This window comes from Vombatus ursinus, unplaced genomic scaffold, assembly GCF_900497805.2.
Source record: "Vombatus ursinus unplaced genomic scaffold, bare-nosed wombat genome assembly UNPS02014798.1, whole genome shotgun sequence".
Lineage (NCBI taxonomy): Eukaryota > Metazoa > Chordata > Mammalia > Diprotodontia > Vombatidae > Vombatus > Vombatus ursinus.
This window is the reverse complement of record NW_020954576.1, coordinates 75,200,237-75,215,854: the sequence shown is the minus strand read 5'-3', so window position 1 is coordinate 75,215,854 and position 15,618 is coordinate 75,200,237. Positions and strand designations below refer to the sequence as shown.

Below are 15,618 nucleotides of genomic sequence, written 5' to 3'. Positions count from 1 at the left end.
TACATGGTAGGTTTTAATAAATGTTTATTGGTTGAATAGACCATATTTAATTATTCCCCATCAAAGGCACAGAATTACCAAATGATGCTTTCCCAAGATATGCCTATGAAGTTGCTTGTCTTTCCTTCTCTATAACCCAATCCAATCCAATAAGCATTTATTAACACTAGTGTGTAGAAGGCATGACTTGGATTGTAAATGTGTGTCTCTGACTTTAAGTGCCATGTCCAATTCAAACCAAAGTCCTTCTGAATTCTGTGAAGGTTTTGAAGAAGGAAGGGAGCATTGGACCTGGAGACCTGTCTGAATACAGGCTCTGCCACTTAGTAGCTCTGTGATTTTGAGCAATTTACTTAATTTCCCTAGAACTCAGGTGTTTCAACTGTAAAAATGAGTTCTAGAGCATGAGGTTCTTTCCCATTTTTGTGTCCTGGATCCCTTTGGCCGTGTGTTGAAGCCTATGGCCCATCTTTTCAGGTGTTTTATGCCTACTGTTATAATTGAAGGAAATGCTAGATTTCAAGTAGAGAGGCTAATGAAAATAAAGGTGTAACATTTTTTTCCCATCCAAATTCACAGACCTCCTTCTGGAATCTATCTGTGGACCCCTGGTCAAGAACCCTCTCTAGTCTAGAAAATTGCTCTTTCTGGTTCTAACACTCAGTGATTCTGTGAGGATCTGATATTGCACATAGGTTAAATGTATTTAAGAGGAGTTAATAGCAGTGATGAATTGGTAGGTTTAAAGAGGAAGGAGAGGGGCACATGGAGTGGATAGAAAGCTGGCCTTGAAGACCTGTTATCAAGCAAGTCCCAACTCTGACACATACTGGCTATGTGACCCTGCTCAAGTTGTTTAACTTCTCTGTGCTCTAGGCAACTCTAAGACACATACTAAGTTTCAGAGGAGGCACTGACCTGCACTGGCAGACAGATCTTCCTTACCATGTGTTCCCCATGCCAGGGAAACCACAAGTCCATTCCCCGTCTCTATAACTAAACTGACTTTTATCACATTTTAAACCCTTTGTTTTTCATGTTGTTCATATTCAGGGAATGTAAAACACCACCAACTAAAAGACCTTCAAGGATAAAGAACAACAATAAACTTGGACTAACCCTTGGTGTATAGCCAGGCCAACAATAGGTTCTGGTTTTTATTCCAGTTACATTCGGAGGAATACCAAACTTCTTGTCAAGTTGTATGAAATCTGTCTTTCTCCTCAGGTAAACAGAACCTTTTGTTAAAACTACTATTCCTTCCTCTATTATGCAAACTTCTTCTATATCATGCCTTTCTTCATCAGTCAGGCTGTTGGGGGGTATTCTGATCTTCTCTGAAGTATTGAAAGCATCCTTTGTAAAAAGGGTCTCCCAATGGGAAACTGTAGCAACAGTTGCAGGAAAACAAGGGGGCCAGTCAAAAAGTATATTTCGTTCATCTTTCGATGTCATTTTTACGTACTCGGGATTCTGACTGAAAGTTAGGGAAACATAGGACAGTAAAAAGATATAGTCTGCGATAAAGCAGTCTTGTAAAGCTACTGAATTTCCTTTGATTTGCATAAAAAGGTTACTTTTCGTAAGTGGTATATGCGTTTCCCAGATCCTAAAAACAGAAAAATAAAGCCATGATTACCGGCAAGAATTAAAGATTCCTTTCTACCTTGTCCTGACCCCCCACCCAATCTTATAAACAGATTAATCTTACTAAAAACAATTATTTGAAGTTATTTCTGTATTCAGAAATCTTCAGTGGCTCATCATAGCCCATAGGAAGATCCTCAATGAAATTTTCAACTATCCCTCTCCACTCTGTACTGCAAACTCAAGCCCCATTTTCTCTATCAATATTTTCTTTTTTTTTCATTTATTGCTTTTTTTATTAATATATCAACACATTAAAATCTTGTAAGAACCATATTTTAATCCACTTCAAGTCCACTTGGAAGTGTTGTGGGCCCAACGTGGGTTATTTGTTTGCCACCTCTGCTTTACGTCAAGATTCCCAGACCACTAACATCACTTGATCACATATGGGCCACCAATAACCCAGACTTACAACAGAATAAAATATCCTTGTAACTAGTCCTAATAAACATCATTTATTCTTTCTTTTGTGATTCAGTAAATATTTGAAGATTCATTGTTATAACTGTCACCTCCCCACTCCTCACCTTGTATTCTGTAATCCAGCCAAACTGGCCCCTTTCTCTTTCTCAAACGATATACTCCATCTCTCATCACTGGACCTTTCTGCTGGCCATCCCCACCCCATTGCCTGGAATGCACACCCTCTGAAACTGTTGCATATAATCTTTTTTTTCCCCCTCCCAGATGCAACTTGAGCGACATCCATGTGAAGCCTTTTTGGCTCCTGCTAAGAATTACTGGACTCCCTCCCTAAGTACCTTGCATTTATTTTATATTTTGTATTTTTTTATATTTATTCTGCATGTTCTTCTATATGTTCCTTTTGTCTTCCTATTTGAATGTATGTTCCTTAAATAGTGAAGCTGGTTCATTCTTTGTATTAGTGGTATATCTGGTGTATAGTAAGCATTTAAGACACTGTCATTTGTTGATTGATTATCACTGTCAATGTTATTATTATTTGAATCTAAGGTTTATCATCAATTAGGATCATACTATTGGAGCACTGAAGGACCAATTAGTCGGGACAATGATAAAACCTGGTTTAACATAAAGTAAGTTTACTGAAATGGTACATACAAGAATAAGCTTATTTATCATTGGCAATGTTCTAACAAACTTTAACTCTCATAAGAGCACAACTCTGAAGTTTCCTTACTCACCCTTAAGTAATAAAAGGAAATGCCTCTGTGATGTGTGTCATCACCTTCCTGCTCTATGTTATTTGAAATATCCTCTGAAAGTGTTAAGATACCAGCATTACAATGAATAGCCTGGATTATTCAGAAACCTATCCCATCAATACTTTCTTGATTATTCTAGTTAACACTTTTTTTCTGAAGTTTTATGGTATTTATTTTAGCACTTAATCATATATTATTGTAGAGCTTGGCTCAAAGTCTAGAAGGGCTTGCTGGCACATACATATGTGTAAGACATTTACATGTGGCATATACACATCTGTCTATCATCTATCTACACATTAATTTATCTTTCTACAATAAAGGCAGGAATTTGAAAAAAAAAAGAATTGAGTTGTGGGGTAATTTACTAATGCCTGTTGTTCCTTTGCCTTTCTTTACCCCACCCATCCCAATGCCCATTCATTTGTATCAGAGACCAAAAATTAATTTCAAGACTGGAAAAATGAGTGGGTTGCAGACCAACTTGGTGGTTTGATGAAAGAGAAGTCCCTAAAATGTCTTACAAGCAGTGTAGTTTGGCCAACGAGGATCAACAAAAAATTTTTTAACCTAAAATCATACAAAGTCTTGGGATAGAGACACTGCCCTTGGTGACCAGGAAGTGTAGATTTAAAAATAGGCAACACATTTGTATGTGACTTCACTACATGACTGTTAACTGTATTTCCAGAATGTGAGGACTTTTATTCTGGAGTCTATCATGTCTGTGGCTCTGAGGTTAGACACAGTCTCAGGAGAAAAGCAGCTAATGTTTTTCCTTAGTCACCATGTAAGGATTTCATTTTCCTGAGGTTTCTAAGCCCTAAGATAAAAAGATGGATGGCAGACACCACTCTCTTAAAAAAATCTCTATTCTGAATTCAAACAACCACAACAACAACAAAAAAGGCATTTTCATACACACAGAACACAAAAAGAAGATACTCTATGCCACTGTGACTCTACAATTCATATTCTTTTGCTTAAACAAAGTATATAATAAATTATACATTCAGATAACTATCTCAGGAAAGTCTAAGCCACCACACTTCACTTGATCCCATACTCTGTGGTTGTCTCCCCCATGGCCTTGTTCACTATCTTGTAAACATAAACAGTTTTTCTTCCCCACCCCCATTCGTAGTTCTGGGTAGTTCTGGGTCCATCTGATCAACCCTGCTATCGTTCCATGATGAGATATGTCAGTCTATTCCCTTATGGTCTTATTCATCATTCCTGTAATCCTGTAATTCCTGGTCACCACTCTCCTTTGTATATTGTCTCTTCTATTGGAATATAAGCTCACTGAGGGCAGGGACTGTCTTTTCCTTTTGTATTTGTATCAGTAGTACTTAGCACAATGATTGGCATAAAGTAAGTACTTCATAACATTTCTTTCTCATTCATTCACTGGGAGTGGGGTCAGGGCTGAGGATACCCAGGTTCCATTATGAATTGAAGGACTTCCACAATGCAGGTGAAGGCCAGGAGTTTTATAGCAAAATGATTGCTTTCCAATCTCTGATATCACAGGCATCAAAGTTCTGGCAAGTATATGGGAGATGGCCAACCCACTATCAGTGATATTGTAAGGAAATGTCTATATAATGGAGGAGTGTTAGGTAGGAAGAAGGACCAAATCTAGAGCAGAAGCAACCATTAAGATGGAGCCCTAGTTTTCTCCCACTACTGTAACATTTTATGTATGTATATGTATGTATATGTATATATGTATAGATATGTATGTGTATAGATATGTATATATGCATATATGTATATATGTATGTGTTAATGTTTGTATATTTGAAATTAAGTTTTTCTAAGCTTTTTTCACCAACCTCAGATCATTCTGAACTTTAGTGTGCCTGTGTTTATGGGGGCAATGTTCTTTTACAAACTTCACTCTGCTATTTCATTAAATGCCTTTGTTTTCAAGCTAATTGTGTTTTCTGACTCACTAAAGGAAAAAGAAATCCACTGGTGGGAACTTGTGAGCTACTATTTTGAGTGCATGTACACTTGCAGAGGATAGCTCTTATGGGGACCTCACATGTGATGCACATTGTACATCTTGTTGTGTTAAAAAAAAAAAGAATAAGTTAGTGATTTGGGATGCCCCCCAGATGATTAAGTTGGCTGGAACTTTTGGTAATATGAACTCTGTTGGGAGGAGCTACCCTCTCCGCAGAACTATAAAAGTGAACTGAGAAACACACATCCCTTTTTTGGCTTCTAGCCATCTTTTCCTTTGTACCTCCTTTTCTCCTGTGCCCCCTCCCCCCCCCAAATGAAGCCATGATAGGTTGTGAGGGTATAATCAGATAATGGCTGCCTTAGAACAGAGTCACATGTTAGCTACATATCCCACCTACAGTTTTAAGGACAGAAGGCAGAGATCAGAGAACTGAGAGTGGACTTTCTTTTTTCCTTGTCCAAGAGATGAGAGCAGCTGAGGAAATGGTGGAGCATTCTGGAGAAGTCCATAGACACTAAATATATTTATCTGCATCGTCTCAGAGGGCAGTCCTAAGATATCGTCATTTCTAAACTCCTACTTCCTGGTTAGAGTGGAGAAAATTTCTGGGACAACATAATGCAAGAATCTAGCCTGGTAGTCAGAGAAGGAAATCTTCATAAGCAATGTTAGCTGTGGGAGTTGACTCAAAAGTAATTCCAAATTGCAGAGTTTGGGGACTTAGCCTTTTAGTGATAAGGAGAATTCTTGTGCAGCATGCTTGTTGGAGAAAGAATAGAGTTGCCCACATAAATCCCACTACTGGAGGATCAGAAAGACACTAAATCTACAACATGGGGAACAGAAGATACATTCTGTACTCCCTATTAACTGTGAATTATTTGGCTAGTGCCGGTCCAAAAGGAAGAGACCTACCTATTCAGTAGGTCCAAAGTATTTTTTTTTCTCCTGGGGATAGGGGAGTATACCTCTCCTTCGATCATACCACCTTGGAAAAACCAAAAACTTACACATCTCCAGAATTAGCTATGAAATCAGGACCATGAAAAACCTGAAGCTTGGGACAGTGCTCCCTCCTCCCCAGGAGCAAGGCACAACTTTAACAAAGTTAAAAGTCAAGAAATAGGCTGGAAAATGAGCAAACAACAAAAAAAAGGAATTGACCATAGAAAGTTACTGTGGGGTCAGGGAAGATCAAAATAAACTCAGAAGAGGACAACAATGTCAAAATGGCTACATGCAAAGCCTCAAAGAAAAATGTGAATTGGCATCAGGCACAAAAAAAAGACTTCCTGGAAGAGCTCAATTAAAAAAAAATCAAATAAGAGAGATAGAGGAAACATTGGGAAAAGAAATAAGAGTGGAACAAGAGAATCATGAAAAAGAGTCAACAATTAGGTAAAGGAAGCACAGAAAAAAAAATGGGAAAAGATATACAAAAATTCACTGAAGAAAACAACTCCTTAAAAAGCAGAATTGGCCAAATGGCAAAGGAAGGATGACAGCTCACTGAAGAAAATAATTCCTTAAAAATTAGAATTGGGCAAGTGGAAGCTAAACACCACGAGACATCAAGAAATACAACAAAACCAAAAAAAATGAAAAAAAGAAGAAAATATGAAATATCTCATTGGAAAAACAACTGACCTGGAAAATAGATTGAGGAGAGATATTTTAAGATTTTTGGACTCAATAACAAAAGTAGTAAAAATCACATGATTATATCAGTAGATGTAGAAAAAGGTTTTCACAAAATACAACACTCACTCCTTTTAAAAACACTTGAAAGCATAGATATAAATGGTTTTTCCTTATAATGATAAGGAGCATCTACTGAAATCCATGTGCAAACATTATTTGCATTGAGGATAATCTAAAAGCCTTCCTAGTAAGATCAGGAGTAAAACAAGGATGCCCATTATCACCAATATTATTCATTGTTGTATTGGAAATGCTAGCAAAAGCAATAAGAGAAGAAAACAAAATTGAAGGAATCAAAATAGGCAATGAGGTAATAAAACCATTTCTTTTTGCATATGATACGAAGGCATACATGGAAAATCCTAGAGATTCAACTAAAAAGCTAGGAGAAACAATGAATAATTTTAGCAAAGTGGTTGTTGTTCTTCATCCTTCATTCTAGAAGAGGACCAATGAGATCATGAGAATAATGTCTTGACTTGTGCATGAATTGGATATAAGTAGGGCAGAGCTGTGTAAAGTCATCAGCCTCACTCTCTCCTCCAGAGTTATCAAAGTACAGAGGCAAGACAAAAGTTCAAATAACTGGTGATGGTCCAGGGTGCCAGCAAATTAGTAGGATATAAAATTACCTTACATATATAATCAGCATTTCTATATATCGTCAATAAAACCCTACAAGAAAAGGTAGTAAGAGATGTCCCATTTAAAATAACCATAAAATACCTGGAAGTATATCTGCTAAGACAAACCCCAAAACATACATGAACATAGTAATAAAACATTTTTTATGCAAATAAAGTCATATTTAAATAATTGGAGAAATATTAATTGCTCAAGGGTGGGCAGAGCCAATATAACAAAAATGGCAATTTTACCTAAACTTATTAAATGGCATCTAAATTAAATTTTAAAAAATTTTATTGAGCTAGAGAAATAATAACAAAATTCATTTAGAAGAACAGAAGCTCAAGAATATCAAAGGAATTCATAAAAAAATAAACAAAGGAAGTAGTTTTAGTAGTACTGTCTCTTAAACTGTATTATAAGGTGGTAATTATCAATACTATCTGGTACTGGCTAAGAATAGAAAGATGGATAAGTGGAACAGAATAGACATACAATACACAGTAGTAAGTTATTTTAATAGCCTTATGTTTGATTCAAACATTGTAAAGATTCAAGCTTTTGAGATAAGAAGTCAGTATTTGGTAAAAAAAAAATTGTTGGGAAAACTGGAAAGCAATCTGGCAGAAATTGGGTAGAGACCAATATCTTACACCATTTACCAAGACAAAGCCAAAATGGATACATGATCTAGATATAAAGGGAAATATCATAAGAAAATTATAAAAACATGGAATATTACCTATGAGACCTATGGATAGGAGAAAAATTTATGAATAAACAAGAGGTAGAGAGCATTGTGAGATATAAAATGGATAATTTTGATTACAAATAAAACCAATGTAGCCAAGATGTGAAGGAAAACAGAAAACTAGGAGGGAGGAATTTTATAATCAGTTTCTTGGATAAAGGTCTCATATTTCAAATATATGCAGAACTTCATCAAATTTATAAGAATATGAATTATTGCCCAACTGATAGACAAAGGATATGAACAGGCAGTGTTTCAATGAAGGAATCAAAGTCATATGAAAAGATGCTCTAAATCATTATCTAAATCATTATTTATAAATGCAAATTAAAACAGCTTGGAGATATCATCTCACATCTATCAGATTGGCTAAAACAGGGTGGGGAACATTTTCAAGTTGGAAGGCCACATTAATATTTAGCTGTAATAAAAAAAGGCCACATTCAAGAAACTTCAATTAGATATACCTTAAAATGTACATTATTTTGTAAAAATCTAACTGCTATATACTTAATAATTTCAAAAAATGAAAACTATTTGTTAATTTTAATGTTAATTAACTTTTTAATGACTGTTGTGTCTGCCTTTTGTTGGAAAGCATTTGAATATTTGATAGCAGCATGGAGGTCTGCAGTTTCAGTTGATCCTCTAGATGGGTATCAGTCATTTGTGACCTTAAGGGTCTTGATTTGGGTTAGGTAGGAGGATGTAGATTCACAGCCATAAGTTGTTGGAAAGCAAGAAAGCATTTTTCAGGCATGTTACTGAAGGCATGGGGATTCTACTGCATTTTCTCATATTTCAATTGGATCTTTCTTAGTATCAAATGACTTTAAAATGTCATCTACTGAGAGCTCAACCAGTTCCATCTATAGTTCTTTAGGTGCCTTGGTAATATCAACTAGGTGAGGCTGAAATGCTAATTTGAGTGTGATGTCATGATTCTCAAAGTCAGTGAACTTTTCATTGTATTCTTCAATTAATAGGCCTGTAACAGCTGCGTATTCTTCAAATGATTCATATATATCATCCTGCTCATCAATGATGTTTGCTAACTGGGGTAAATATTCATCTGAAATTTCTTTTTGAAGAAGTGTTTTGAAAAAATATAGCTTTTTTGGAAATGCTTGGATTTTTTTTTTATTGCCAGATATCATATATAGACTTAGTTTTACCTTGCAAAGAAATATTAAGTTGTTTTGATCAGACATGATATCACACAGAAATGCAGCATTCCTATGGAAATCTTCTTTTAATAATTCGCAGTGTTGATTCTGTTCTTCATAAAATTTAACTATCTGTTCTCACAGAGATAAAATTTTGGTTAACACTTGTCCCTACAATAGCCAACGCATTTTAGAATGATACAGCAAATCCACAGTGAATACCTTATCATTCAACTTTAGCATGGTATGAAACTGACAATGCTGTGTTGCATTTGCATAAATATAGTTAACAATACTCATAACTTGTTGCAAAGTGTCACACAAAATAGTAGCTTTAGCACAGAGATTTTGCTGATGCAAGATATAATGAAAAGAAATGAGAGCATCTAGATCTGTTAATACTTTTTTTTCAAGTGCAATAAAACCTTCATGTTTTCCTGTCACGGAAGGGGAACTATGTGTATATACACTCACTAAGTTTACCAAGTTCAGTCAAACTTAACGACATTTATCTTTAAAGCTATTGAATATATCTATTCCCCGTATTTTATTTGCAAGAATGCCCAAAGCAAATAACTCTTTGTAGCAAAAAAAAATATTCTGTTATGACCTGAATGAAATATAAAACCTGTGCCGGGTAAGTAGAGTCAGTTGATTCATCCAAAGTAATTGAATAATATATGTTTTCCTTTTGAAGTATTGTGTGAAGATGTTCTGTTAAGTTGAAGGCTAATTCATGCTGCTGATCAGTTATGGTTCTCCTTGAAAGAGGCAGTTGTTTGTACTTTGAAATGTTATTAGGATCTAAGCATCCTACAGCTTTGACAATGCATTTTTTCACAATTTCTACATCACTGAATGACTTCCCTTTTTTCCTGAGTACATAAGCTACTTTATAAGTTGCTTCAGTGGCATTATTTCCAGGTCTTATTGCTACTTGAAAGAATTGTCTTTGCTTTTGCTTTTCATCTTTTAATTTCTGTAATACAACCTTTCACACCTCTCCCTCTGATTTAAAATATTTATGGTCCTTATGTGTGTTATAATGCTGATGAGCATTAAATTTCTTTAATGTTGATATTACAGTATTATAAAGCAAGCAAATCATCTTATCTTTAGCAGAAACAAGATAATATTGCAATTCCTCATCCTCATTAAAAAACTTGTTTTCTTCCTTCAGCATTTTCTTGGTCTTCTTTGATATGATGTGCTATTTAAGCAGACAATTAAAAATACTTTCAAGTTGTGCAACTATTCACAAATTCCACTTCAAACAGAAACAGAGTGTATTGTTGTCAAAAGCTGGTAACATACTGGCATACTTGACCCATGTAAACTCTCTACCAATCATGGCAGTAGTGCCAATCAGGTGGGGGAAGTTAGAACTAAATAATGAGTGTAGTAGCTGTCAATTTAGCCCTTACGGCTCACTAATGTTCTAATCATGCCAATCAATCTGGGAGGATTATTTTGTTAAAACTTATTTTATTTTTTGGTATCTTAAATACATTCATTTGAAAAACAAAATAAAAATATAAAAGATGAACAAAAATGTATTAATAAAAATAAAAAGATTTGTTCTGTAAAATTTGGATTCAGTCAAAAGTTTACACTTGAGGACCTAGATGGCCACATATAGCCTTAAGGCTGCTGGTTTCCCATCCCTGGGTTAAAATGATAGAAGTGGAAAATAACAAATGTTGGTTTTTGGCATTCAAGAGTGCCACTGATCCACTTTATTAATTATCCAGTATCATAATTAATAAAATAATTAATTACCCAGAAATTATGTCTCTCAAACTTTTTATATGTCACAAGCCAGAAGACAAAAGACGGTTGGAGCTAAATAGAAGAATGGCTCCAAAATGTCTCTTGAAGAGGAAACTGAAAGAATTGACCATCTGGGCTTCACCGCCCCCTCAAAGGCAGCAAGGAACATCATTTCATGAAGTACTTGATAGTCTTCCCTTGCCACTCATGATGAATGTAAAGAATTGGAGCCATTGTGTCAACATCACTTCCAGAGAATGAAGAGAAGGAGAATCAGTGGAACAACAATTTTAGGAATTTAAGAAAAGGTCAGAGTCCTAAAAACAAATGAGAAAAAGGCCTCCTTGTTGAGAATATGTGATGGGAACATAGAGGTTATAATATTTTATTTCTACCACAAATGACATCTTTGAGGACGCACACCTCAGTGAGAGGACTAAAGAAATAACATTCCTTTTCTACCCCTCATCCCAGCTAATGCTTATTGTTCATTTATTTTAAAAAACCTTTGCCCATCAATATTTCTATCTCACACACAACACCTCAAGTAGAATGAGGTTTTGCCTCAACCCACTAAAACTTAGGTGGTGCAAAGATCTTAAATAATGATTTTTAAAGATTATAGTACTTTAAAATAACTAAATTTCTGTTTTTATTGTACAATCAGATTGTAAACTTCATTAGATCATGAGCTCTTTGAGAGTAGGAATTGGTTTTTTGTCTTTCTTTGTATCTCCAGCACTTAGCACAGTGCCTGTCACACAGTAGGTGCTTAATAAATGTTTTGTTGACTGGACAAAAAAAGAAAATAACAAATGTTGGAGTGGATGGGGAAACATTGGGGCACCAATAAACTTGTAGTGAAACTGTGAACTGATCCAATCATTTTGGAGATCAATCTGGAATTATACTCAAAGAGTTATAAAACTATTTATACCCTTTGACCCATCAATACCACTATTAGGTCTGTTTCCCAAAGTGATCAGGAAAAAGGAAAAGAACCTTTATGTCCTAAAATATTTATTGCAACTTTCTTTGTGGTGGCAAAGAACTGGAATATGAGAGGATGCCCATCTGTTGGGGAATGACTGAGTGGGTATATGATTGCGGTGGAATACTACTGTGCTATAAGAAATGATCAGCAGATTGATTTAAAAAATATGGAAAGACTTGCATAAACTAATGAAGAGTGAAATGAGCAGAACCAAGAGAATGTTGTATACAGTAACATCAATATTGTGCATAGAATAACTGTTAGTAACTAAGCTCTTCTGAGTATTATAAATATTCAAGTCAATTACAAAGGACCCATGAAAAAAGATGCCACCAACTCCAGAGAAAGGACAGACAAATAAAAGTATCCATAGTATGGTTTTACACCCCACCCCCCTTATCAAATAGTGGCCTTCTCCAGTGTGGGGTGGGGAGGGATGGAGGGATGTAGGAAGGGAGAAAGTTTGAAATTGAAAATGTAACCAAAAAATAGCTTAAAATAAATTACAAAAACCAAGAATTATTGGACTACCTGATCACAGAAACAATCAATAATTTCATTAAAGAGATAACAATGAGACCACATGCCAAAATTTATGAGATGCAGCCAGAGCAATACTTAGGGGAAAATATCTCCAAATGCAATTTTTAAAAAAACCAAAAGAACAAATTAAAAATTCACAATTAAACACCAAATTAAAAATCCTGAAAATAAAAGGAAACATTAATAAAATTGAAAGAAAACTGCTGAATTAATAAATAAAAGTAGAAGTTGGTTTTAAAAATAATAATGAAATAGATAAAGCATTGATTGATTTGATTTAAAAAAAGAAAAAAATCAAATTACCAGCATCAAAAACAAAAAGAGTGAATTCACCACCAATGATGATAAATTAATTATTAAAAACTATTTCCCCCAAATTATATGCCAATAAATCCAACAATCTAAGTGAAATTGATGAGTATTTACAAAACTATAAATTGCTCGGAGTAAAAGAAAGGAAATAGAATACTTAAATAATCTCATTTTAGAAAGATACATTAAACAAGCCATCAATGAGCTCACTAAGGAAAAAAATCGCCAGGACCAGATGGATTCATAAGTGAATCATATCAAACATTTAAAGAACAATTAATTCCAATACCACATAAATATAAAACTATTTGGAAAAATAGGCAAAGAAAGACTCCTTCCAAATTCCTTTTACAACACAATATGGTGCTAATACCTAAACCAGGAAGAGAAAAAATAGAGAAAGAAACTATAGACCAATTTCCCTAATGAATATTGATGTAGAAATTTTAAATAAAATATTGGCAAGGAGATTATAGCACTATATCACAAAGACTATTACCATATGGGATTTATACCAGGAATGCAGGCGTGGTTGAATACTGGGAAAACTATCAGCATAATTGACAACATCCATAACAAAACCAAGAAAAATCACATGATTATCTTAATAGGTGCAGAAAAGGCTTTTGACAAAATAAACACTCATTCTAATCAAAAACACCAGAAAGCATAGGGATAAATGAAGCTCTTCTTAAAATGCTAAGTAGTGTCTATATAAAACCACTAGCAAGCTTTATCTGTAATAAGGATAAACTAGAAACCTTCCCAATAAGATCAGGGTTGAAACAAGGATGCCCACTATCACCACCATTATTCGAATTGTTGTAGAAATGCCAGCTATAGCAGTAAAAGAAGAAAAAGAAATTAAAGGAATCAGAATAGGCATTGAGGAAACAAAACTATCTTCCTTTGTAGATGATATGATAGTATACTTGCAGAATCCTAGAGAATAACTAAGAAACTAGTTGAAATAATTATAAACTTTAGTAAAGTTGTGGAATAGAAAATAAACCAATACAAATTATCAGCATTTCTATATTTTTATCAACAAAGTCCAGCAGCAAGAGATAGAAAGAGAAATTTCCTTTACATTAAAATTCCATTGTAGATGATATAAAGTAGGAGTCTACCTGCCAAGACAAACCCAGAAACTATATGAACACAATTACAAAACACTTTTCACACAAATAAAATTAGAGCTGAATTGGAAAAACATTAATTGCTCATGGGTAGGCTGAGCCAGTATTATAAAAACACGAATTCTACCTAAATTAATTTACTTACTCAGTGCCATATCAATCAAATTACCAAAAAATTATTTTATAGAGCTAGAAAAAATAATAACATAATTCATCTGGAAGAACAGAAGTTCACAATATTAAGAGAATCAATAAAAAAATGTGAAGGAAGTTCATAGCAGATCTCAAACTGTATTACAAATCAGTAATCATCAAAACAATATGGTACTGGCTAAGAGATAGAGTGACAGATCAGTGGAATAGATTAGGTACACAGTACAAGATAGTAAATGACCTAGTAATCTAAGGTTTGATAAACACAAAGATCCCAGCTTTTGGGAGAACTCATTATTTGATAAAAGCTGCTGGGAAAACTGAAAGCAATTTGGCAGAAATAGTTATAGACCAATATCTCACACCATGTATCAAGAAAAGGTCAAAATGGGTACATTATTTAGACATAAAGGGTGATACCAAAAGCAAATTAGGAGAGCATGGAATAATTTACCTGTTAGATCTATGGATAAGGGAAGAATTTATTGCCAGATGAGATAGAGAGCATTACAGGATATAAAATGGATAATTTCGATTGTATTAAATTAAAAAGATTTTGCACAAATATAATCAATACAGCCAAGATTAGAAGGAAAGCAGAAAATTAAGAAATTTTTATTATAGCAAGTCTCTCTGAGAAAGGCCTCATTTCTCAGATATATAGAGAACTGGTCAAATTTATAAAATTAGAGCTGAACTGGAAAAACATTAATTGCTCATGGGTAGGCTGAGCCAGTATTATAAAAACACGAATTCTACCTAAATCAATTTACTTACTCAGTGCCATATCAATCAAATTACCAAAAAATTATTTTATAGAGCTAGAAAAAATAATAACAAAATTCATCTGAAAGAACAGAAGTTCACAATATTAAGAGAATCAATAAAAAAATGTGAAGGAAGTTCATAGCAGTTGCAGATCTCAAACTGTATTACAAATCAGTAATCAATTTTATAAGAATATGAGTAATTCAGTTGATAAATGGTCAAAGGACATGAACAGGCAGTTTGCAGATGAAGAAATGAAAGCTATCTATAATCATAAGAAAAAAAAGCTCTGAATTACTATTGATTGGAGAAATACACATTAAAACAACCCTGAGGTACTACTTCACATCTATATAACAGAAAAGGAAAATGACAAATGTTGGAGGGTATGTAGAAAAATTGGGACACTAATGCACTGTTGGAGTTGTGAACAGATTCAATCATTCTGTAGAGCAAATTGGAATAATGCCCAAAGGGTTATAAAACTATGCATACCCTTTGACCCAGCAATATCACTACTAGGTCCAAAGAGATTAGGAAGAAAAAAAAGGAAAAAGATCTATATGTACAAAAATATTTGTAGCAGCTCATTTTGTGGTGGCAAAGAATTGGAAATTGAGGGGTTGCTGGTCAGTTGGGGAATGGTTAAACAAGTTGTGATATATAATTGTGATAGAATACTATTGTGCTATAAGAAATGATTCAGGGAATGGTTCAGAAAAACCTGGAAAGACTTACATGAACTGATGCTGAGTGAAGAGAGCAGAACCAGGAGAAACAGTTTTACATGTATACAACATGATCGTTTGATAACCAACTTTGAATCATTTAGCTATTTTCAGTAATAAAAAGATCCAAGACAATTCCAAAGAATTAATGATG

General features: G+C 34.4%; 1 protein-coding gene across 1 annotated transcript in view; it reads right to left on the bottom strand.

The window, feature by feature from the left end:
• Window positions 1-15,618, bottom strand: part of LOC114049469 (cation channel sperm-associated protein subunit epsilon-like) — a 148,827-nt gene that overhangs the window by 85,323 nt on the left and 47,886 nt on the right. The window contains exon 5 of the mRNA XM_027870709.1: window positions 1,120-1,609. Coding sequence (XP_027726510.1) covers window positions 1,120-1,609 — 490 coding nt within the window. The remainder of the gene's footprint in view (window positions 1-1,119; window positions 1,610-15,618) is intronic.